Source organism: Helianthus annuus, chromosome 15 (genome assembly GCF_002127325.2).
Source record: "Helianthus annuus cultivar XRQ/B chromosome 15, HanXRQr2.0-SUNRISE, whole genome shotgun sequence".
Classification (NCBI taxonomy): domain Eukaryota; kingdom Viridiplantae; phylum Streptophyta; class Magnoliopsida; order Asterales; family Asteraceae; genus Helianthus; species Helianthus annuus.
Genome location: NC_035447.2, coordinates 6,076,411 through 6,102,170, shown reverse-complemented (window position 1 = coordinate 6,102,170; position 25,760 = coordinate 6,076,411). Strand labels below are relative to the sequence as shown.

At 32.2% G+C, this 25,760-nt stretch overlaps 1 protein-coding gene and 2 long non-coding RNA genes across 3 annotated transcripts; 2 read left to right on the top strand and 1 right to left on the bottom strand.

The window, feature by feature from the left end:
- The first annotated feature begins 1,611 nt into the window (after positions 1-1,611).
- On the top strand, positions 1,612-4,714 carry LOC118487349. Its single transcript, XR_004881462.1, has 3 exons — positions 1,612-1,971; positions 3,099-3,185; positions 3,617-4,714. It is a non-coding gene; the product is annotated as an uncharacterized LOC118487349 (long non-coding RNA).
- A 7,733-nt stretch (positions 4,715-12,447) lies between these two features.
- On the top strand, positions 12,448-17,576 carry LOC118487347 (protein ANTAGONIST OF LIKE HETEROCHROMATIN PROTEIN 1-like). Its single transcript, XM_035984118.1, has 2 exons — positions 12,448-12,823; positions 16,484-17,576. The coding sequence occupies exons 1-2, from the start codon at positions 12,625-12,627 to the stop codon at positions 17,509-17,511; spliced, it is 1,227 nt and encodes a 408-aa protein (XP_035840011.1). The 5' UTR covers positions 12,448-12,624; the 3' UTR covers positions 17,512-17,576.
- A 7,009-nt stretch (positions 17,577-24,585) lies between these two features.
- Positions 24,586-25,072, bottom strand: LOC110939316. Its single transcript, XR_002592158.1, has 2 exons — positions 24,878-25,072; positions 24,586-24,767 (listed from the first exon to the last, which is right to left on the bottom strand). It is a non-coding gene; the product is annotated as an uncharacterized LOC110939316 (long non-coding RNA).
- Positions 25,073-25,760: the final 688 nt, after the last annotated feature.

Genomic DNA, 25,760 nt, shown 5'->3' with positions numbered 1-25,760 from the left:
GACAAGTATTGGGAGGGAGTGTACTTACACTCGAACCCAGAAAACATCAAGTATTGGGAGGGAGTGCACTTACACTCGAACCCAGAAAACATCAAGTATTGGGAAGGAGTGTACTTACACTCGAACCCAGAAAACATCAAGTATTGGGAGGGAGTGTACTTACACTCGAACCCAGAAAACATCAAGTATTGGGAGGGAGTGTACTCACACTCGAACCCAGAAAACATCAAGTATTGGGAGGGAGTGTACTCACACTCGAACCCAGAAACATCAAGTATTGGGAGGGAGTGTACTCACACTCGAACCCAGAAAACATCAAGCATGTAAAACGATTTAGACAAACATTGGGAAGGAGTGATACTTACACTCGAACCCGGAAAATGCAAATATGTTTCTTAACGGGTCAATAGAATGAAACAAGGAAACTGGTTAACTCCCCGCGTAAAATAATAACGAGAGACAAAGTTAGTATAAAAGCGATATGTTTCGCTAAGTTAATTAAATGGGTTAAAAGCGAAGAGATTGTAAAGGGTCTGGTTGACAAAAGTGAAAAATTTCACTAAAACATTTAAACGGGCAAAAAAAAATGACAAAAGAGTTCACAATTATTTAAATTGTGCTATGTCATAAAAGTGTGTGAAGTCATTACCGAAATGACAACGGAAGGGGATAAATCCTTGGACGTAAATTCCTTGGAATTGACATGAGCTAAAAAAAAGAAAACGTTAAACTAAAAATTCAATTTTTGGTAAGAAACAACATTTTAACACGTATGAATACTATGAGACGAATTCGGAAAGGAATAAATCAAAGAATGTGGGTCTTAACACCGATGGGTGCGGGATGATACATTCAAAAAGAAGAAGCATGACAAAGAAAAGTCGAATTAGACTTAAAAGTGACATGACACGCCCACAGACAAGAAAAGAAATATAGAAAATGATATAGAATACAATCAAGTCGAAACGTAAGTTACGAGATATGAAAAATCAGAAAAACATGTGAAAGGCCGGATCGGCAATAGATGTACCCGAAAGACGGGAATAAGGTGACGGCGACTAATCTGGCTAGCCGGTAAAACCTTTCTAAAGTCGGAATAGTGTTACGACTTATACAAGCGCCTGTTGAAATAAGATTAGATTGAAGCAAACATGTTGAAAATAAATACAACCGAGTGATTAGATGATAACTCGGTCATATAAGTGACTAAAATAAGAAATACACACTGAAAGTAACGGCCTATGAGGCCTTACACGTGAAAGGCACATATGTCATATGCCTTAAAACCAAAAGCACACTGCCTTACTTTTCTGGTAAGGTTGTTAATTACGAGCAATGCTCAAGTGGTTGTCGAAACTATGTCAGTAGAGTCAAACCTAAAAGAACTACGTAAGAAAGGTTTCGGGGACGAAACCTCTTTAAGGGGGGTAGACTTGTAACACCCCAAAACGGGTTTGGTAATCAAACCACGTTAATAGTAAAGACGGGTAAAATACTGTTAATAGTCAAAATTAACCCGGTAAATATTAGGATTTAAATAAATAAACTTGATGTTAATTAAAAAAGAGGATAAATACTTTGAGAAAACAAAGTATATAGAACGCTCGAGTTAACGGGACTTAAAATAAAACGGGTTATGACATCCCGAACCCACTAAGTGACTAGGAATATTAACCTAGTTAATTATGTGTAGTTAGAACAATAAAGGAAACTAGAAATAGTTAAACCTTTTATAAAAACAAAACATGAGGGGCTAATAGTGCCAAATGGAGGAAACTTATTTATTAAAACTAAAAATAAAACACAACACACACTTGGTAAGTGTGTGTGTGTGCGCAGGAACGATCAGAAGAACAGGGGGTTCTTTCAAAACCCTAAAGCACATGAAATCCAGCAAAATCAAGGAGAAATCGAGCAAAGAAATTAGGGCTTTAACTAAAATCGTGATCACCAAGCTAAGGGGATCGGAAGGTATGTCGAATTTTTGATATTTATGAAGTTGAGAATTCTTGATGTGCATAAGAAATTCGAAATTTATGTTGCATGATTGTGGTATGGATGATATTGAAGTGAAATAGTGTTTAGGAGTAAACCCTAGACAAGAATTTATTGAAATCATGCCTAGATCAAGTAAATTTAGATTTTTGTTGATTCTAAATTCATGTATGAGATGTTTTTAGGGTTTTGATTCCTAAAAATTAGTGTTATGATATCAAGAACATGCTTAATTTGAAAGCTGAATTCAAACGGTTCTTGATCAGAATTTACAGCCAACTTGTATTGGCTGTAACCTGGATAAAACCTGGTAAAAACATGTGTTTCTTGAGCCTAAAATGTAATTCCAGGAAATATCTTTAAAACCCCACTGGAATCGCATTTTTTCGACGAAAATTGAGCGTTTTATGAATTTTTCCGTATCAAAGATTCAAGCTGCGTTTTCTGGCAGAATCTGCAGCCCATTACGAATGTCATAACTCAATTTAGGAATTGAGTTGAGTTATGATCTCAAATTCTTACTGTAGAAAGTATTAAGTGATTAGAAGAATTGCCAATTGGAATTTCGTCAATCGGATAAACGAGGAATTTTTAATGAATTTTTCCGTAAGCTGCAGTCAGAAGTGACGAATCTGATTTGCAGCTTAGTAAATGAATTTTTACGAATTCTTGGTAAAGAGTTAGATCTTTAAATTTTAACACAAGTTCGAACCCTCCGAGGGGTACGCCACACAAAAAAATCATAATTTTTGAAGACTTGTAAACATGTTAAACAGGTCACCAAAAACAGCCTATTTTCAGTGATATGAAACTTGATTTTTGATGTTATAAATTATGCCCACAAAGTTCATATGTTGAAACTATGAATGAAACACGTAATTTCCTAATTTATTTAATTAGGGGTGATACGTGATAATACGGAATCTAATCATAATGTAGATTTTAGTTAATTACACGTATCATATGATTAGAGGTAGTTAACTAGTAGAAAGTTAAAATTTACTAATGACGAAGTCGAATAATGATTTCGACATAGAAAATACGTAAGGTGGAATAGTCGTATTTGTTAATGACTAATCTAACCACCTTGTGAATGATGATAGTTTGACGCCTAACAAGCTAGGTGGAAGCTTGTGGATGAAGCGGGTCAAACGGAGCGTACGGAAAGAAAGGCGTGGCATGGATGCAAGGTAAGTATAGCTTACACTAGTCTTATATGTTAGGATATTCTCTTATCGTATTAGTTATGAATGAGATAAATACTTAATTGAGGTATGATGTTCCGGCGTGTAAACGTACGGAACAAAGTAGTCAATCATGACAAGAAACCATGTGGATGGTTAAAAGGAGTTAAATCGGTAAATTGGTCATGCGTTGACCATAACTATTGGTTTTGAAAGACACAGTAAAACATAAACCATGATAGGCTAAAAAGTGTTAAGAAATGATTAATAAGTGAAATGACCGCACGATGTAAACCGGAGCGAGTCATGTAGATGAGATGGTAATAAATATCATCTCGTCAACATATTCGGTCACTTAGACCAAATGGGTTAAAAGGTGAAGATATCACCCTTTGACAATAACGACTAATGATTTTTGTCGAGTTATATTATTTCAGGTGTAAATGTCAAATGGGTATTAGCAACGCTATGAATTAGCGGTTATAAAAGCAAGGTATTAAAAACGGGTCAATATATTGATCTGCGCCAGGTATGTGAAAAAGGGTAACCCTCATTTAGAACATGTGGTTCAAAGAGTGTTAAAAGTAGTCAAGGTGAATATTTGGTTACTTGATAAGTAAACCAAATGTTTTAGGTAAGGAACATTGTATTTGGAAAGCTTAATGACTTTTCAAATAAAATCATAGGTTAAAAGAGGGATTACGGGTCAAAATAAGCATACGAGTGAAAACGGGTTTAAATTGTGTAATAAACCTGTGATTATAACCTAATATGGTAAATAACCTTAATTTGAAGTAGTGTACGTGATATAAAGGTTAAACAAGTATGTTTGTTTGATAAACGTATAAACGGGTCAAAATTTTGGTAAAAGAGTAATAAGCCGAAGACTTAAAAGTCTTAAATTTTATTAATTCGGATGTTGGATTTTAACTCCATATGATGGAAGATTAAATTACAATCATGTAGGAAGAAACGGTAGATCAAACGGATAAGCGGTTTGAAAGATACGAAAGTTTTCGTGTCGAATAACGGCAAAAATAGAGAAGCTGGATGCAGAGTCCACCGTAATTTACGGTCCCACCGTAAATTACGGTGGAGATGAATTGGTTACGGTGCTAATTGTCTGTTGTACGGTAGAAGAATAGAAACCCATGGGGCCACCGTAATTTACGGTCCCACCGTAAATTACGGTGGAGATTATTTCTTTTTATATTTTGTTTTCATTTGAAAATCAATTGTTTCCCGGACATCGTTCGGACATGATTTAAACCCCGTATGACTAAAGCATTTCATGTTTATGAAATGTAGGTACACCTTGGACGCCGGAAGACGATCAAGCTCAGCGAAGAACCGAACACGATAATGATACACGCTTCCGCACTTTGCTACGTTGTAATTTTTTAAACAACGAATTCGATCACGTTATGTAGAATAACTTATGATTTATAAAAGTTTTAATAAACCCGTATTTCCAAATGTTTATGTAATCTTAATTACATGATTGTTTTACGTAAAATTTACGTTAAACCTTGAATAATAAGACCGGGTGTTACATACATAAATCATTGCATTTGTGAAAATACTTGGTTATTACAACACAAATGACGCGTTTAATAGAAAGTTAGTTTTAAGTAATGCATAATAATCACTTATATGTGATGGTAATATTCTTAAACATAGTAATAGAGAGAAATATAATAATTATGCATTTACTGATAGATTTGGCAAAAGTGACCTAATTGTCAAATTTGGGGTCATAATGGGTCTTTATTATAGGGGCAATTACATATACCCCCTACAAACTTCATAAATTACATAATTACCCCGGCCAAAAATTAAATTACATATTTTTCCTTCCTAAAAGCTAAATAGGAATTGTACGTCGTTGCCTCGTGGGAGAGAAGGGAATGAAAGGTCATGGTATTTTTTTATTTTTGAAAGGGTATTATGTCATTTTGTTACAAGAAGGGGAAATATGTAATTTAGTTTTTGGTTATTAAGTTTTTGGAAATATGTCATTTTGTTACAAGTTTGATTATTAAGTATATTGTATCGAGTCTTTATGAGTGAAGTAAGGAATGCAAAATATGTGGACGGGTCAAGATGGGTGGAGCTAAAGCATTGAATGGGTCAAGATGACCATAGCTAAAGGACTTTATGAGTCACATAGGCAGCTAATAAATGTTTCCATACATCTTCCACATGGATTCCACTGAAGTGAATCTCACAACTTCATGTAAGTTACAATCGCAACTTGAAATCTTCGTTATTGTTCGTTGATCTCATCAAACTTTCTATTAATCTCTCTTTCGATTTCTAGCGGGGAACCCTAATATTCAACATTGCGAGTCTGGCCATATTCTCGATTGCACAATCACACAAGCCATTTTGTTTCGTTGAGCTTATGCAATCACCTGTTTTGATGAAGTTTGACCATTATTGTACAAACATCTACATTGATTGCGATATATAATCAGTTACCGAGAGTGAGACGATTGTGAGTAAATTTGATTCAGCATGCTCACAAGTCGTATAGGTGACAATGAGGTAAAAAGAAACCTACATGTAATTACCCGTGTTCAGAACTAGCCGCAAGTTGTGCTTCTTTTATATGCTGTCGCTCTTCCCCAAATTTCGGAGATCTTAAAGATCCAAATCCTAATTTGTATTATTATTAGTATTGTTGTCGTTGTTATCAGTTTTATAACCCATATTTGATTGGGTTTAAGTCTTATAATCTATGGTGCTAATTTCATAATACATGTGTATGTGTATGCACGCATGCCTGCTGTTGTTGGTTCTCTATTGGCTGCTAATATGGAATTAGTGGTTGTGGGGGGTTGGCAAGAACTTTCAATTTGACAGAATCTATTGTGACTAGACCCATTCTAATACAAACCTATTCGAGCATAACCCTTTCTGAACCAAACCAAATTGGAACACTTGGCGGAATGATTTGGAATTGAAATTGGAATTTGTATAGGAATTAGAATTTGAAGGAATTGGGTTTGGAATTTAAACATTCCAATTGGAATTGGAATCTCAATTTCATTTTTGTTGTGTTTGGTTGTCAAATGAATCGGAATCCATCACCCCGGCACCCACAACCACCCGTTCGGGTCGAAACGGTTCGCGTCGAAACAGTTCGACTCGAAACGGTTTGAGTCGAAACGGTACAGGTCGAAACAGTACGGGTCGAAATGGTTCGCGTCGAAACAGTTCGATTCGAAACTGTTTGGGTCGAAACGGTACGGGTCAAAACAGTTCGCGTCGAAACGGTTCGGGTCGAAACGTTTCGATTCTAAACGGTATGGGTCGATGATGTGTGAAATATGTATTAATTAAATTCAACAAGTTTTAAAAATTGGAAAAACTCGTAAACCACACACTACCGGCAAGTGTACCGGTCGTAAGTAGTAAAACAAGTAAGTCCGAGTATCGAACCGTGGACACAATCTAGCGACTCTTGATAATAAACCTCTATCGACCCCTAGCCTAATAATTTGGTTTTGTTTTGAGAAAAATATTCTTAAACTAAAAAGCAATTTAATTAAATAGACGATCAAACAGCAGCAAGCGCAGACAACTAAAGACTGGACTGAAACTCAAATATGAGAAAAATAGGTTACCTAGGCAAGAATCCCTAGACTCATGAATAAAATCCTAACCTTGGTTCTGAATGAAGACTCTGCCTAACCCGATAAACCCCTGGAAGGTAAACAGAACTTGACAGTATGACAAGTGATGAAATGCTAAAATGGACTGACTCGAGTTATCGACCACCAAGTCCCACAACTATCAGGTATAAAGTAATTTATTTACTAAAACCCTCAAATTATGAAGCAGAAATAACTAAGAACACCGAGACCCTAGGAAACTCTAGACGCGAATAAACAGATGAACCCGAGTTATCGGCCACCCAAACTGCCAAACAACGCCCAGCTAATAACCTAGTAATTCTAGATTAGATTTCTCACCTCTAGAAAAGATTGCACATTTTAATTAATTGGTTTTAATAATTATTAAACTTGAATTAGATTTCTCACTTTCAAGGTCTAGACCGAAAGATTACAACCTAGACTGACTCCCGACTCTAAAGTATATTTCTAAGTATCTAGAGCAATGGAACCAACAAATAAATTACTAAACTAATCAAAACCAACACACAAATATTTAGAATCGGGTTAAAAAATGATAACATGTAAATCATCACATTCATTTAAAACCAAAAGTTAATCAATTAATCAATCATCTAGTTCATCAAGCCTACGCAACCATAAAAAATTTAGCTACTCATAATCAGAAATAAATTTAAAGTCTACTAATTCAGAAAACATGTTCAATGTACCGCGTTCGAATAAATCGAAAAATAATAAAACAAGTCTAACCCGAATAAAAGCAATGAACTTTAATTTATAATCGTCAAACTGATGTTTTCCTTTCAGCCGTCGAATTGTCCTAACTTCCTCTTTTTTCTTTGCTGCCGTCTTTTTTTTTTCGTATCTTATTGCCGTAGGGGTAAAGTTCTTGTACAAATAATCTTAACATACTAAACATACAAATTGAAGGAAAACTCAAAAAGACAAGGTGACATTTTTGTAATTATCAATAACTATCAAAGTTACTCTATAAATATACCTAAAAAAAACCTAACCCCTCCCCCCCCCCCAAAAAAAAAAAAATAAATAAAAAAAAACCTACCCCCCCCCCCCCCACCCAAGCTAAAATGCTAAAAACTAAACCCCCAAAAAACCTAAAAAAAACTAAAAAAAATAAAAAAAACACACAAATTATTTTATTTTATTTTTTAAAATTTTTTTTTGCTAACGAAATATAGCGATTTTTTAATAAAAAATGTTAATTTTTTTTTTTGTGTGTTTTTTAGGTATTTTTGGTTGAGTTCACATTTGTATAGTAACTTTGATAGTTGGTGGTAATTACAAAAATGTCACCTTGTCTTTTTGAGTTTTCCTTCAATTTGTATATTTAGTACTAGGTTAGAACCCCGTGTGTTACACGGGTTAAACAATTTAACTTACATATTTAGATAAAAGAAACATGAATGAAATTAAATAATGAAAAAAGAAATATTACAACTATAATTCAAACACCTATACATTAAACTATGGCATTAATCGAAATAATTAACAAAAGCAAATCTACCTTAAACTATGGCATTAATCTAAACAATTAATTAGAGCTTTAACAGTCTCTTCCAGCTTCTCTATAGGCTTCTCATGAAACAAATATTTTTGTAAAATTTAGTTCCTCTTGAAGAGCGTCTTTGTTGTTTCCCAATATCTTACATGCGTTCAAGGAGCCCTTGTTGCTCCAATATGAAAAGATTAATCTTCTCAATTTGCATTTATATACATTGATGATGAGAATATGCTGTAGAGGGGTAATGGGTAAAAAAAGAAACTTTGGTCTAAATCAAGATGGTTCAGTTTTTGTCCAATGCTTCTACGTTTATCAATCAAATAAAATTAATAAATTACAAAAGTACAATGTTTGCTTTATCACTTACATTCTTTGGTGAAGTGATTCAAAAGGTTTTATACGCTAAAAATACATTGTGGGACAAATTCGACCCCTTTTCTTTAAGCCATTTAATTGTACAAAAGCATGCATCGACCCAATAAAAATAATACAATCAATTGTATTTCTAAATATAAAGGTTAAGTTTTGGTATATTTTACCTGGTTATCGAGCATTCTTAAGAAGTCTTCGAGAACATATATACGCCCAAGTCTTCTAGCACCTATATGGCAAGGATATCGCTTTACTTTTTTCTCTATGAGCTTGTCATGGATATAATATAACATATCATAGTCATTTATGTACTTATTTCAAATTGACTAAGTTGACCTATATTCTAAAAAAAATGATGCGTACCCTTTCCATTCTTCAATTTGTTTGTCTTTCAATTTCTTCCCAAAAGATACCCCTTCATAACCATGATCAGTAGCCTCCATGACCCATGAATACAGATTCCACATGAACCCTCCGAACTCAAGAACACCCTGATATAAATTAAATCACGCATTAGTAAAAAAACCATATAAAAAGATGTGATATGTTAAAAAAGCGAAAACAAACAAAATGCTTTCCTTTTGATAAGTGTAAGTTACAAACAAATAACAAAGATTTGCAGTACCAAAACTAAGGGTTGTGGAACAAAGAATTACCTTTTTAATCGATCTAATCTTCTGTGAGTGATATTGCGATTCATTCTCTTCCAAATAAAATAAGACATCAAATTAAGCAAGATGAATGAGAAAAGAAACAAACACCTTTATTAAGCAAGATGAAGGAGAAAAGAAACAAACACCTTTATTTTGAGAATGCAAAAGACTCCTGCTCAGTGGATAAAATCTGCAGTATATCAAGATATCATAGATCAAATATCAATTAATTAGCTAATCAGAAACTAAAATATTTGAAGTGATGTTGTATGAAAGAATTACTGTAAAAATGAAGACCTAATCCCAAAACAAATCGTGTACATGCATCATCATCAACAAAAGAATTATGAATTCTATCCGTGTTGACTAACCAGATTTGTAAACATTCCAATATTCCCACAAAACATCAACCGCATCAAATGTATATCATCTTTAATCATTAAGAACATCACATAGAGGAAATTTGTTCGTCTTCGTCTTCGGAGTGAAAGAAACTTTAGAAAAAGACTTAAAACAATGAACAATCGCTGATTGTAAAAGGCTGGTTGAGATGAATCCAATATCTGAAGAGTTGAGATGTAGGGTTTACAATTGACATATAACTTGTTTAAGATCTTGTCGAGAATACAATTGGGGGCAGGATTGCGATGGAAAAGTAGGGTTTCAACTATAAGTGCAACGCCTTATAATAGATTTATAGGATCCACAAAATTGTTGGTGGATCGGTTTAGGCCCGCGAGAAATTGCATTCGGGTCATATATTGTTTGAGAGGCAAAAGATATGTGAAAGTAAATATCGTGAGGACACGTGTCCCTAATTCGTTTTCTTTTATTATAGGTATAGATGTTAAAATTATTTATATTTGATCTTTTGTCATGCCGTAGAACCCCCTTGCTCCTTTTGTCTTTCGAATATATTAAATCAACAAAATAGGGCTCCCTTCGAAAAATATAGGGATTCTCCACTGATGTATTTCATATTAACTAGTTATATTCTTCCGCGCTTCGCGGCGGAAATCAGTTGGTATTAGTCTGGTTCATTATAGTATAGACACTTGTTATTGTAATCCAAAGAGAAAATCTTTAATCGATCGAAAACAATAAAAACAAATATCGATACCAATATTGATGTTGTTCATTTTATATTGGTTTGATTCGTTTGCGCACTTGCTTATTTTTTCAACAATGCAATATAGATTTTTATTGAAAACGAACACAATGCTGCTATCATACCAAACCGATTGAACAACATTTACATCGATACCTGATACCTGTATTTATTTTTTGTTTTTGCTTTGGAGAACCTGACACCGTATCACTGCCATACCGTACGAAACTGAACTGAACAACATCAATACTGGTATGTATTCATTGTTATGGTGTCATGTTTGATAACGGATATCGTACCGCTATCGCACTGAACCGGATGTACAACAATGGTTTTGGTACCGATATTTATTTTATTGTTTTCTCTTTCAATAAGCTGACGTTGTATCGCTACCACATGGAACATCGGTATCGGTACCTAGATTCATTTTTATGGTTTTAGGTTTCAAAAACTTTCATTTATACAACTATATATGTGACGATAAATGAATATCGGTACTATTAGCGTGACAGTCTGAACCATCGTTCAAACAACATTGGTGCCGGTACAATGTTTGTTTATAATTTTTGGTACAAATACTAATAAATTAACTAAAAAACAAATTAGTATTTTATAAAACAAATACTAATAAATTAACTAATAAATATAAAACTACTAAAAAACAAATTCTAAAAATTTCAATTACTGTTCATGGCCCCTTAGAAATCATATGTACAATACAGTACATATATTAAAAATAAAAATAATATTAATAAAACAATCACTATTAATTAAGTAATAAATATAAAACTACTAAAAAACAAATTCTCAAAAATTTTCAATTACTGTTCATGGCCACTTACAAATAATATGTATAATATAATAGCTCAATTCCTTTCATCTTTTTAGACCTCTGGCCCATTCACTAATTTCCTTCAATTCTTTTGGGCAGCCCATGTTCGAAATATATAGTCTTCCATCCAAAGAAATAATCCTCCCCCTCAATGTAAATATAATACCCAATAGGGTTTTTCCTTTTGTAATCCCATCACTCTTGTTTCAGAAAGCCCAAAAGCAAAATAATAATTCTATACCCCTATTCTCGTGACTCATGCATGTGTGAATATGTATTCTTTTTATTTTTTTTTTTTCATATGCTCCACTATAAATGAGTTTGATTTATAAGGTCGAAACTCTAACCCTTTTTAACTTCACCTTCACCTGTAAACACACATGTCAAAACAATATAATCTAGTTAAATCATTTAATAATCATAAACACATTTAATGATCTTAACTCCCATTTTTTTTTCCTATTCATCGATTACATTGTTGTGATCAACACTATGTTTAAGACAAACTTTATTGCATTTATTACCTTTTTAGTATAAATTTATCATTTTAGCCCATTTTCATTAACATCAACAAAGTTTATATGTGAACTAATTATGAGTAGAATTCAATAAAAATGACCTTACTCAAAAGTGTAGGAATTTTCATATAAAAAATATGTATATTTTAGAGGGTACCAGTCGAAACGGTTCGCGTTGAAACGGTTCGATTCGAAACGGTACGGGTTGAAACGGTATGGGTTGAAACGGTTCGGATCGAAACGGTTCAGATCGAAACGGTATGAGTTGAAACGGTGCGGGTCAAAATGGTCGAAGATTCCAATGAATTTACTTTAATTTCTTCGAATGATTTTGAATTCCTTTATTTAAAGTAATTTGAAGGAATTAATGTCTAATTCCAATTTCAATTCCATTGTCAACTAAATACATTAAGATTGAAATTGGGATTCTAGTTCTATCAAATTATGTGAACCAAATATTTTAGGAAATTCAAATTCCAAAACCTTAAATTCCATTGAATTCCTGCGAACCAAACACTGCTTGTATATTCACCCGTTTACCCTACCTTAAATTCCATTGAATTCATGCGAACCAAACACCGCTTGTATATTCACCCGTTTACCCAAGTCGACCCGCCGTCTTGCAAGGCCCACATTTACATAGGGTCGTGTACAAGATGCACCTGGGTCGGGTGTAAACTCGATCTTCTTAAACTCTATTCCAAGTTTTCAAACAAAATCAATCAAGCGGTGTTCGTACCCCCAAATTCTCACTACAATCTGTACAAATCTGGATCAGTAACACAACAAACTCCATCCCCAAATGGCCCCAAAGAAATCGAAGCACGAACTCACACCCAAAAAGATGAAACTGAAAAAAGATTCCAAGATGAAACTGAAAAAGAAGAAGAAGAAGATATCATCGAGTTCAAACCCAGCAGCGGCAGTGAGTGGCAGCGACAACAGAGGCGTCGATTCAGAGTGGTGGATTTCGTTTTGGGATAAAAACCCACCGCTTCCTGGTACCTTTTTCCTTCAATTTTCTTAGGGTTTTTGTTTCTGAATGTTGAATCATTGCTAAGTGTTTCAAATTCAACCCATATCACGATTGACTGTTTTTTTTTCTAAATTTTTTATATATTGTTTTGTCTCTTTGGATTTAGGGTTTCTGCTGTTTGATTTTTTTTAGTTTGTGATGTTATGGGACTTAATTACCTTCGGTTTTCTAACCAAAACCTTAATAGTTGGTGCCGACACGATGATGTGGCGAGTAGGACCTTGTTTGTGTTCGTTTGTTAAGAAATACATGTGTTATGAACTGTTCATGAACACTTACCAAACGAGATTTTATGTCCGTGTTCATTTGTTAAGAAAATGAACTTGTTTGTGTTTGTTTGTTAACTTTAGGCAATGAGCGAAAACGAATGTTAATGAACACAAATGAGCACAAATAGACGATCATGAAAACAATATTTAATACACCGACACTTGTTAGATGTTTTATTTATTGGAATTTTGAAGTATTAGAATAAAATATAAAGAATAAAAACACTGACGAGCTATCGAACACAAACGAACACATTACCAAACGTTCAGGAACATAAATGAACGAACACGGCCTCTCTTCATGTTCATTCACAAACGAAATTTCTTGTTCGTGTTCGTTTGTTTAATAAACGAACATAAACGATTTCCCGCCAAACGGTTCACGAACTGTTTGTCGAACGTTTGGTCCGTTTGCAGCCCTGGTGGCGAGCACTTGGGCTGTTGAACTTTTTAAAAAATGCTGTATCAATGAACAACACTAATGAGTTGTAGTATCCATCCACATTCAACAAACCAACCTGCTAGTTTCAGACTCTGTATAATACTTAACCATTCAGAAGCAAATGTCAGACATCTGCTCACGAAACAGACAGTCTGAACCATTAAGTGCTGAACCAGTAAGAGGTCTGAACGATTAAGAGCCTCATTAAGAGGTAAACAAACAGCCCCTAAGTGATTAACAAATAGCTAAATAAACTCACAAATAACATAATCGTACACTTTATAGCAGCAAAATGAACAAATATCATTCACTTACCAGATAAAAACACTCTGAAATTAGCAAGAGTGGAAGACCAAATTACCCTGACTTTCACTTAGGAAACAAATTATGCTGTCAATATAATATATAATTTGAAATTCTTAAATTTCTTGAATTTTTGCATATGTCATGTCAGTTAACAATCTAAAGTTGTAAAATTTGTTGATTTTTTTTGCATGTTTCGTGTCAGTTAACAATCTGAATTTGAGAATGCATTATTATTATTATTATTATTATTATTATTATTATTATTATTATTATTATTATTATTATTATTATTATTATTATTATTATTATTATTATTATTATTATTATTATTATTATTATTATTATTATTATTATTATTATTATTATTATTATTATTATTATTATTATTATTATTATTATTATTATTATTATTATTATTATTATTATTATTATTATTATTATTATTATTATATTATTATTATTATTATTATTATTATTATTATTATTATTATTATTATTATTATTATTATTATTATTATTATTATTATTATTATTATTATTATTATTATTATTATTATTATTATTATTATTATTATTATTATTATTATTATTATTATTATTATTATTATATTATTATTATTATTATTATTATTATTATTATTATTATTATTATTATTATTATATATTATTATTATTATTATTATTATTATTATTATTATTATTATTATTATTATTATTATTATTATTATTATTATTATTATTATTATTATTATTATTATTATTATTATTATTATTATTATTATTATTATTATTATTATTATTATATTATTATTATTATTATTATTATTATTATTATTATTATTATTATTATTATTATTATTATTATTATTATTATTATTATTATTATTATTATTATTATTATTATTATTATTATTATTATTATTATTATTATTATTATTATTATTATTATTTATTTTATTATTATTATTATTATTATTATTATTATTATTATTATTATTATTATTATTATTATTATTATTTATTATTATTATTATTATTATTATTATTATTATTATTATTATTATTATTATTATTATTATTATTATTATTATTATTATTATTATTATTATTATTATTATTATTATTATTATTATTATTATTATTATTATTATTATTATTATTATTATTATTATTATTATTATTATTATTATTATTATTATTATTATTATTATTATTATTATTATTATTATTATTATTATTATTATATTATTATTATTATTATTATTATTATTATTATTATTATTATTATTATTATTATTATTATTATTATTATTATTTTTATTTTTATTTTTATTTTTATTTTTATTTTTATTTTATTTTTATTTTTATTTTATTATTATTATTATTATTATTATTATTATTATTATTATTATTATTATTATTATTATTATTATTATTATTATTATTATTATTATTATTATTATTATTATTATTATTATTATTATTATTATTATTATTATTATTATTATTATTATTATTATTATTATTATTATTATTTTTATTTTTATTTTATTTTATTTTTATTTTTATTATTATTATTATTATTATTATTATTATTATTATTATTATTATTATTATTATTATTATTATTATTATTATTATTATTATTATTATTATTATTATTATTATTATTATTATTATTTTATTTTATTTTAAGTCGAGAACGCATGATAATATGATATCTGTTTGTTAATAACTTAATATGAAATCAATGCTTAACAGGTTGAATTTGAATCGCTATGTACATTTTCATCGTTTCAGATTTAGGGTTTATTTTTCATTGACTTCTGAGATTATGATTTATGATGTCTCCATATACAAGTAAATTGTGTTGACTTAAATCAGTGTTTAACAGTCTGCAATTGAACCGCAATGTAGGGCTGCAAACGAACCGAACGAACACGAACAAGACCTTGTTCGTGTTCGTTTGTTAAGAACTATACGTGTTCGCGAATCGTTCACGAACACTTATCGAACGAGATTTTATGTTCGTGTTCGTTTGTTAAGGAAATGAACTTGTTCGTGTTCGTTTGTGTTTGTTTGTTAATTTTAGGCAACGAACGTTGACGAAAACAAATGAGCACAAACTTATGTTCATGAACACAAATGGAAACAAACGAACACAAAGAATCGTTCATGAACAGAATATATAATACACTGACACTTATTAGATATTTAATTTGTCGGAATTTTGAAGTATTTAAATAAATATAAAAACTAAAAACACTAATGAACTATCGAACACAAAAGAACACGTTACCGAACGTTCACGAACATAAACGAACGAACACGACCTCTGTTCACGTTTGTTCATTTAACTAAACGAACGAAATTTCTTGTTCGTGTTCGTTTGTTTAATAAACGAATGAACACAAACAAACTTCCCGCCGAACGGTTCACGAACTATTCGCCGAACGTTTGGTTCGTTTGCAGCCCTACCGCTATGTGTTGACTCTTTTCATATACTAATACAATAAAAATGTGTTGATTCTTTTGCATAACTCATTTGAATTAACAAAACGCTAGGGGTTATGTACTCTAATATCTTTACATAATCAAACTTTTGCAGGTTCAATGGTGCCCGAAGACGAAGAAGAAGGGTTCAAATACTTTTTCCGCGTGTCAAAGAAAACGTTCGAGTACATATGCTCTCTAGTACGAGAAGATCTGATATCCCGTCCACCTTCCGGTCTCATCAACATCGAAGGAAGACTTCTCAGCGTCGAAAAACAAGTCGCAATCGCTTTAAGAAGATTAGCATCCGGCGAATCACAAGTTTCCGTAGGCGCGTCTTTCGGCGTCGGTCAGTCAACCGTTTCGCAAGTTACCTGGCGGTTCATCGAAGCTATGGAAGAACGCGGCAGACACCACCTCAAATGGCCCGATCACGATAAATTACAAAGCATCAAATCGGAATTCGAAAAAACGTTTAACTTACCGAATTGTTGCGGAGCGATTGACGCTACGCACATCGTTATGACCCTACCCGCCGTTCAAACATCAGACGATTGGTGCGATCAAGTTAAGAACTACAGTATGTTGGTACAAGGTATCGTCGATGACAAATCGAGATTTCTCGATATCGTAACGGGCTGGCCCGGTGGTATGACGATCCCGAAACTCCTAAAATTTTCGGGATTTTACAAACTTTGCGAATCGGGTCAGCGGTTAAACGGAAATCCAATATCATTATCTAACGAATCAGAGATTCGAGAATTTATCGTAGGCGGGGCGAATTATCCGCTTCTTCCGTGGTTAATAACGCCTTACAGTGAAACTGATGAGGTGTCGGGTTTGAATACGGTTCATGAAGCTGCGAGATCGCTTGCCGTGAGGGCGTTTTCGCAATTAAAAGGAAGTTGGAGGATTCTTAACAAGGTTATGTGGCGACCCGATAAGAAGAAGCTTCCGAGTATCATCGTGGTGTGTTGTTTGCTTCATAATATAATCATAGATTGCGGTGATTATGTAAAACCGGATGTTTCGTTGTCGGGCCATCATGATTTAGGGTATGTTGAACAATGGTGTAAGCAGGTTGATCCTGTTGGGAGAAAGATGAGAGATAACCTTGCTGCACATTTGGAAAATATCAAGTGAAAATGGTTGTAACTCATTCTTGCAAAAATGACAGTGGTTTATTTGGAAGTTTATTTGGAGTAAAATGTCATTTTCGTCCCTAAGGTTTGGTTAGTTTTGTGACTGTTGTCCAAATGATTGTTTTTCGAATCTGGATCCATAAGGTTTGAAATCTTGCTATTTTCATCCGGCTCGTTAACTCCATCTATTTTTCTCAGTTAAGTTAAGTAAGGGGTATTTTCGTCTTTTTTGTTAACTTAAAAGGGCCATTTGGTCATTTTCACTTTATGTACAAGCATTTAGCATGATGTACAAGTATTCAAAAGACCAAATTGTTATTTAAGTTAACAAAAAAGATGAAAATACCCCTGACTTAACTGAGAAAAATGGATGGAGTTAACGAGCTAGATTAAAATGACAATATTTCAAACCTTTTGGACGAAATGACATTTTACTCGTTTATTTATTCAGAAGTGATCATGATTAACGGGTCATATATGATGTTTAACGTGTCAAAGCGGGTGACCTATTGTCGGTTTTTTGTTTAGTTCTGTGAATTATTAATGTACTAGATATAGGGCCGAGTAGCATTCGGCCCGATAGCAAAACCCGAGAACCAACCTGATTTTGGCCTGAATAAAAAAGTTTGTCGAATCTTTGGGTTACAAAATTTATAAATACAGGTTTTCGGGTTAGTTCGGTCCAGTCTGAAACCGTAGAACCATATACAACCCGAACCGAACGGATATTCTCAAAATATTTGATATATGTTACTTACATGGGAATATGATGTGGCATGCCATAACCCAAAAACCAACCGATTGACCGAGGTTGTTCCCCATGGAAGACCGAGGTAATCGAATTATCTCGGCTTCATTGTAGGTTTTTCATGGAGACTTTATCATATGAACCGTTGATTTTCAGGGTAATCGATGCTTCATCATCAAAGATCCAATGTGATTTTACTCTTGTTTATTGAATGTGTGTATGGTTTTGCCGAATTGTTGGGACAATATTTGCCATACATGACCATTTATTAAGTGGTATACCATCCCCTCCTTAATTGATGGTGGTTCGTGTGGATTGAACCACGTTTAGCACGACCCTCCTATTTAATGATTTTGAGACAAAAATATATTAAAAAATAAAGGGGATAGTGGTTTAGGTCATGACCACTATCCCCTTTATTTATGATGATGGATTAGAGGTTGGTGACATGACGTCTATGTGGAGGGTCATGGTGGTCATAAGGGTCATGACCACACCCTTTAGCCTTACAAACATCTCGTATGGCAAATATTAAACCGATGTTTTAAAAATCGGTTTTAAAATCGTACCGGGTTAGGCTCATAAATGGTTCAACTGGGTTATACCGGGCGGCTTAATCCGGTTGACAAATTAACCCTATAAATCCATAAAATACAATTTTTATTCAAAAAACTAATCCAAAACTATATCATTTCATAATAAAAAATATTTCAAAAGTTAATCCATAAAAAATAATCCAAAAATTCATTATTGGTGCCTTTTTTGGCGCTCGGTTTTACTAAGACGGTAAATCGTCACCTTTTTGGGCCTATAAAAGATTAAAAGTCCAAATTTTAACCTTTGACCTGGTACCGGTTTAAACCAGTAAACCTAATTTACCGATGGTATAACTTCTTTGCCATTCACTCAGTATACCGGTATGATTCGTACCGACAAGCTTCCGGCATCTGGCTTAACCAGTTCAACCGGCCAGTATAAACCGGTTTTTAAAACATTGCATTAAGATTGAGGGGTTGTTTGGTAGCCTCTTAATGACCATTCAGATGCTACCTCTTAATGGTTTAAAACCTCTGAATGAATAAGAGGTAACATCGAGTCTGAATGGTTAAGAGGTAACCTCTGAATGGTAAATTATCACATGTCACATTCTTCTATCTTCTCATTGATAAAATTCTTAATGGTTCCATTAAGATGTAGTCTCTTAATGACCATTCAAAGGCTACCAAACAACCCCTGAGTTTGGAAACTCCTTATAGCTTTTTGGAAAAGTCAGTAATTCACAAGGGAGTGACTTATTCACTTTTCCCCTCACATATACTCACAATCCAAACACCTTTTAACTTTTAAAAAAATCAATAAATTAATAAATCACTAAAATAAACAATTCCAAACACCCCCTAAACCTATAAAATATCCAATATTTTTTAAACAATTTGAAGAGTTACGATAAATGAAGGATTTTCCCAATAAAATACTAGACTAGTAACAAAAAAAATAGTGAGTTGATTTAAATAACAATCAGAAATGGAGCAAAAGAAATAGCCCACTTGTAGAATAAATGGAATGATCGGCCTAAATTATAGTTTACCAAACATATAATAATACAACCACTTTATTCCCCCTTTTCACCTAAAATTAGAATATCGTAGAAGAAGAAAAAAAAAAGAATTCTTGGTGTAGTTATGTGATATAAAACAAATAAGTTCATGATCGTGGCTAGGGTTGTTTTTTTTTTTTTTATTCAAATCCTGAAACCCGACCTGAATTTAAAGTCACCCGAACCAGAATTAGCGAATACCCGAGAAATCAGAACCCGGCCAACCCGAACTTTAAATGGTTCAATTATCGGGTCACTTTTTCCTGGCTAAAAACCCGAACAACCTGAAACACGAAACCGGAAAAAAACTCGGACATTTATTGTTTTTTTCTTTTAGAGTTTGGAGTCTTTAATATATGGACCATTAAGTTTTGTGACTTTTTAATATTATAATAGCATATTGTCAAATAATGTTTGAACTCTGATAATATTTTTAAAGTAAGAATATGAATTTTGATGATATTTTGTAAAAAAAAAAACATTTATTTTCATTTTACATCTAAACCTGAAAACCGAACAATCTGACCCGAACTAACCCAAACCCGACTTACCCGAACTTTAAATGGGTCGGTATCGGGTCAATTTTTCCCAGACAAAAATCTGAATAACCCGACCCGAAAAACTTGAAACCCAAAGAAAAAAAACCCGATAATCGTGGCAACTTATATAATATAACGTCTCATAAGTCATATGACATGTATATGACTATTAACACATCAATATCATAGAATATTCATCTTTCTAGAACAAAATAAATTCTTGTAAAATATAAGATGAAACATCAATATACAAGATATAGTTAAAGTCGGATACAATTTGGACAAAGTCAATTATAAAATCGTCAAAAGTTGGATACAAAATGCCCATAGTCAATTACAAGATAAATAAAGTTACATACAAGATCCATAAAGTCAAATACAATACGCATTACGCAAGATTACTAAAGAAAAATGAAATATGTTAATTAAGAATCCGTAACGATTACTAGACAAGTTATATATATATAATTTTTATAAAACATGTTAATTTCTTTAAACTTTATAAATCAAATAACAAAATGTGATGATCGATACCATATTAGTGAAAATATGTATACGGTGATCTCTACAAAATAAAACCGACGTTAAAAGCCTTTATATAGAGATCAATGAGAGTTTGTGTCATGTATTATCTTATGATTTCTATGAGGTGATGGCTCAAAACATTGATATAAATTTAAACTTAAACGCTTATCTATGTGAAAACGAATTGATCAAATCATGTTCTCAAAAGACCAGATGATTTCTTTTATATAAGAACCAAACTATCATAATCATGAAAGATTACATCAGATGATGGCTATATCTGCTTGCAGTCATCTGTTACGTCAGTGGGAAGTCTCAATAAAAATATGACACTGCTTGGTTATTAACATTGTTTGTACTTAGTGTTGAGCTAAGTTACTATTGTTTAACAATAACTTGGCACTAACCATTGCTCAATACTAACTTGGTACTGAGCTTCCTTGAAACTATTATTATTATTATACATATTAAAGAAAAGTGTTCATGAACAGTAATTTAACATTTATGTATTATTATATATTTTTTTAATATTTTATTATTATAAATCATTTTAATCATATATTGTTTATATTCTATAATTTTTAAGATACGATAGTTTGTAAATTAACACGGTTTATCATTTTTCATTTATTCTAATAATATAGTTTAATGATTTATTAAACTCTAAATATAGTGTTAGGGCATGCTTAGAATTTTTATCTGCGTTTCGAAAAAAGCTTTGTTTAAAATTGAACGAGTCAATTACTATTGTTTGTTTTTTTTTGTTCTTTACGATGACAAACTGAATCGATACTATCCGAACAACTTTGGTAGCAGTATAGAGTATCTCTTTTATATCATAAGCTATAGCAAGTGTCGGTGGCGAACAAAACTAATTTGTTGGAACAACATCAACATTGGTACCACATCGATTTCAACAGAATACCGGTACCGATATTTGTACTTTTGATATTCAATTTTTTACTTTTTGATCCATATAAAATATGTATCAATATTCTTTTAGGCGTATCATGACATTAATTTTTGGGTTTATCTTACAGATGCTATACAAAGTGCTGATTACGGCATCGATGCCTTATGGAATCAAATCGATATTGGTCGGCTTCCCGCCGCAATGCGCGGGGGAAGTCTACTAGTTGAACTAAGGTGTCATTGATGATCAACAGTAACTTGCTATTGATAATCAACTACATCTTATGATCATTTTTTCTTACATTTTTTCACCTGTCACGAAAATCCGAAGCAATTTCCTGTGCATAAACCAATAAGAAAAATATATTTTTCTCGCACCAGTCGGACTTCTGGACAACTTGTTTCCCGAGGTGATGCATTTTAGACCCTAACACGGGTCAATCCTCAGGTCACACCAAGGTGCGATGCTCTCTTGAAACCCCTCATGATCTAGGGGGCTTTGCCCCTTAGAACCATTAAGTTTCAAGATACTTGAAATCAGAATAGTCTTAATTGAGTGTGTACTCTACACCTTTTAACTCGAGTCGATGTTTTTTCCAATTTTTATTTGATTTTTTGAGTGAATCTTAATTACCTAAATAAAGTGATAACACTAAAATCAATTTACAAGTTTTAAAATAGGAATGTTTTTTGTGATTATTCACTTTTTAAAGTGCTTTATGATTATGTACTTTAAATCAAGATGTTATAAGAACGTGGGGTATGGTGGGGTAGGGGTTGGGTTTGGGTTGGGGCATGAGTTGACACGTGGCTTGGGAGGGCAGACATGGGCTGACCCACATTCAACACGGTATGGTGGGACGGGGGTTTGGGGCGTGGGTTTGGTGGGCTTCGCTGGGCTGACCCGCTGGGCTACTAGAATATTTTTTAAAACAACAAATTTAAAACAACAAATTTAATTTTTTTAATATTTTTAAATAAAGAAAATTACAAAAAAAAAATTCCTAACGTTTATATTTGTTTTTTATCTCTTCTCTCAAACCAAGACTAGTTGTAACTCGTCACCCTCTAGGTGAAAGGTTGATGGGCGATTGTGTAAACGGGGTAGGTATCGAATCGTCGGTGTGTGGGACACGATTCCCGATATACGATGCATAACTCGCTTCAACGGGCATAGAAGAGTGTATGAAAAATGGACGAGGCATTGGACGATTGGGTGGTGGGCTAGGATTATTTTCTTGGAATGCATACGGGTTGTTCAGGTCATAAGGACGGTTATAAGGATGCATTTTTTCGTTTTATAGAAGGAGAATTGAAGATGATTATAGAAGATGTGGTGGAATGTGGTAAAAAATGGAAGAAAAATGTGAGTTTTATAGTGAAAAAATAATTTTTTTTTAACATAGCTGTTGGCCAACGGCTATTTTGGTTTGGCCATTGAGAGCCCGCCATGTCAGCTTGCCAAGACCGCCCCACGCCCGGCTTGAAACCCAAGCCCCAAGGGCCACGCCCCAACCCAAGCCCACCCGGGGTGGTGGCTTGGGCGTTTCCCCCAACTCACGCCCCAACCCAAACCCCATACCCCATAGTATAAAATACGATCAAGTACCAATGAAGATGATTTTCAAGGAAATTGCTCAATAACATAGTAGTAAAATTTATTTAAATATTGTACAAAAAGCTTGTTAAATGATTTAAAAATTTTAAGGATAAAGATCCTTCCTTCAATGTCTCAGTATACAAACAAAGATTATGAAGTCTTGAATTTAAGAATCTTATAAAGGGTATTGAAATCTTGATTTTAAACAATATTTCTATTTATGTAGAGTTTCAGAAAATTCACCAAATTTACAGAGAATTTGAATGTTTTAGTTGAAAAAAGTAGTTTTATAAAATGTTTTCGGATACAATTTTTTGTATGATAGAATAACACATTCATAAAGATGGAACCTTGTAACACAAGAATGTTTGTACTTGGTTTACTAATAACAAATCAAATCAAATTTATTATTTTTACTTTTAGCATTAAAAACTAACATGGATGGAAAGTATATACAAAAGAGAAAATTTATGAGAACTATGATATAATATCGAAACAAACACACACTCTCAAAGTTTTGACAAGGCCCCCCAACCCCCAAAAGGTTTTTTTCTTTCTTTTTTTTCTTGTTTTTTTTTTTTTGTTTTTTTTTTTGTTTTTTGTTTTTTTTTTTTTTTTTGTTGTTGCAAGAGGATCAAATTAACTATCTAAACAAATGTGCAAATTACTCAACTAAAAAAAATTATGTGTTATTATATTAAAAAATAAATAAGTTAAAACCAATTAAAATTTGGAAAACCATTAAGTTCAAAATTGAAGCTTCAGATGATAAAATTTGGATTCAATAGTTACGGCAAACCGAATATAGCAGTGTGTCAAAGGAATCCTTTCACCTATTTAGATATTACTGTTAACCACTTAAGAAATCCACAACTCGAAGACTGTCCGCTGTGAGGGCAGTGGCACCAAAGCCACATCACCATCACTTTGGCCAGTTAAACTCCAACGCATGAGGCGCCAAAGCTAGCTACCTCACCACCCTTTTCCCTTCTTCGCAAGTAAAACCCTTGAGGGCTAAATCATGCGGGTCCACTCCAATGCATCAATCATTTTTTTCTTTTTATATTTAATTAGGTTATCACCCGCGAACTTCGCGGGTAGAAAAATTTACTTTATATTAATCGAGTTATGTCATTAAATAAAATAAAAATACATGTTTTCAAACGTAATTTTTTTATAATTGTTTTGAATTGAAAGTTGTAGTCAATGGGTTGCGAGTAAGGTCAGAAACTTCGGGCAAGAACCGGAGGCAGAAACTTGCCTCTCTGAACGACCCATGAAACAAAAAAAAACTTTTATTTTTTATAATAAAATATACACATGAAGTTGTTCGAACCTGCAAAACAGACTCATTTAATTAAATTTAGAAGTTAATTAAAAGTTTAAATTAGAAAATATAAACAACAAAAACTTTATTCATTAAAATATACACATGAAGTTGTTAACCTGAGCTTCACCAACATCTCTGCATCATCGACATCGCAGAGTACATCCAAAATCATTTAACATCCTAAACCTGTAACAACCACCCAGATAAGAGACTTAATCTTCCAAGTACCTCGAATGGTTTGTCGGATCGTTCAAAATCCAGTATGTTTAACGCAACTTCACAGCTCTATGAAACAATCGGCTCTGGATCTTTGGAGATTCTTCAAATAGAGATATACATTGGTCATCTACAAAAATGGTTTATTAAGGTCAGAAACATTAAGTTTTTCATAAAAGTGTCCCGAGTCAACCCAACACAGCCGTTTTGACCCTAAAAACCATGTTTGACTACCTACCCAATATAGTCCATTTTCCACAAAATATTATTAAAAAGTATAGTAGATTTTAGAAGCATGGTTACCTTATATTTTTTATTTTAAAAATGTGGCAACTCTCTCTCTCTATCCTCTTTTCTCTGTGTTAAATTATTCTTTTTTTCCTTTTCCTTTCAGTTTTTCGTTCAGAATATAATTCAGATTATAACAACCTCTCATTTTTTATACTTAAATGTGAATCTAATTGTTCAAACTTATTTGTCTACAATCAACAAAATCTCATATAACCAGCAATTTCATGCACAATCAAAGGTGTCACAATCAAACACAAACATAATTCAATCTACACATTTCTCAAAACACAATCTCTAACATCACTAACCTGTAGCAATAATTCAAAACCCTAACTAATGTGTTGTGCACTCACTAATATCTGCTACACATGTCTCACTTATTCATCTTCACAACTTCAAACACATCTTATCTAACACCTTATGCCAATCAACAAAATCTTATATATACATAAACCTTGAATATTACTCAAACACATCTTATTTAATGAATCA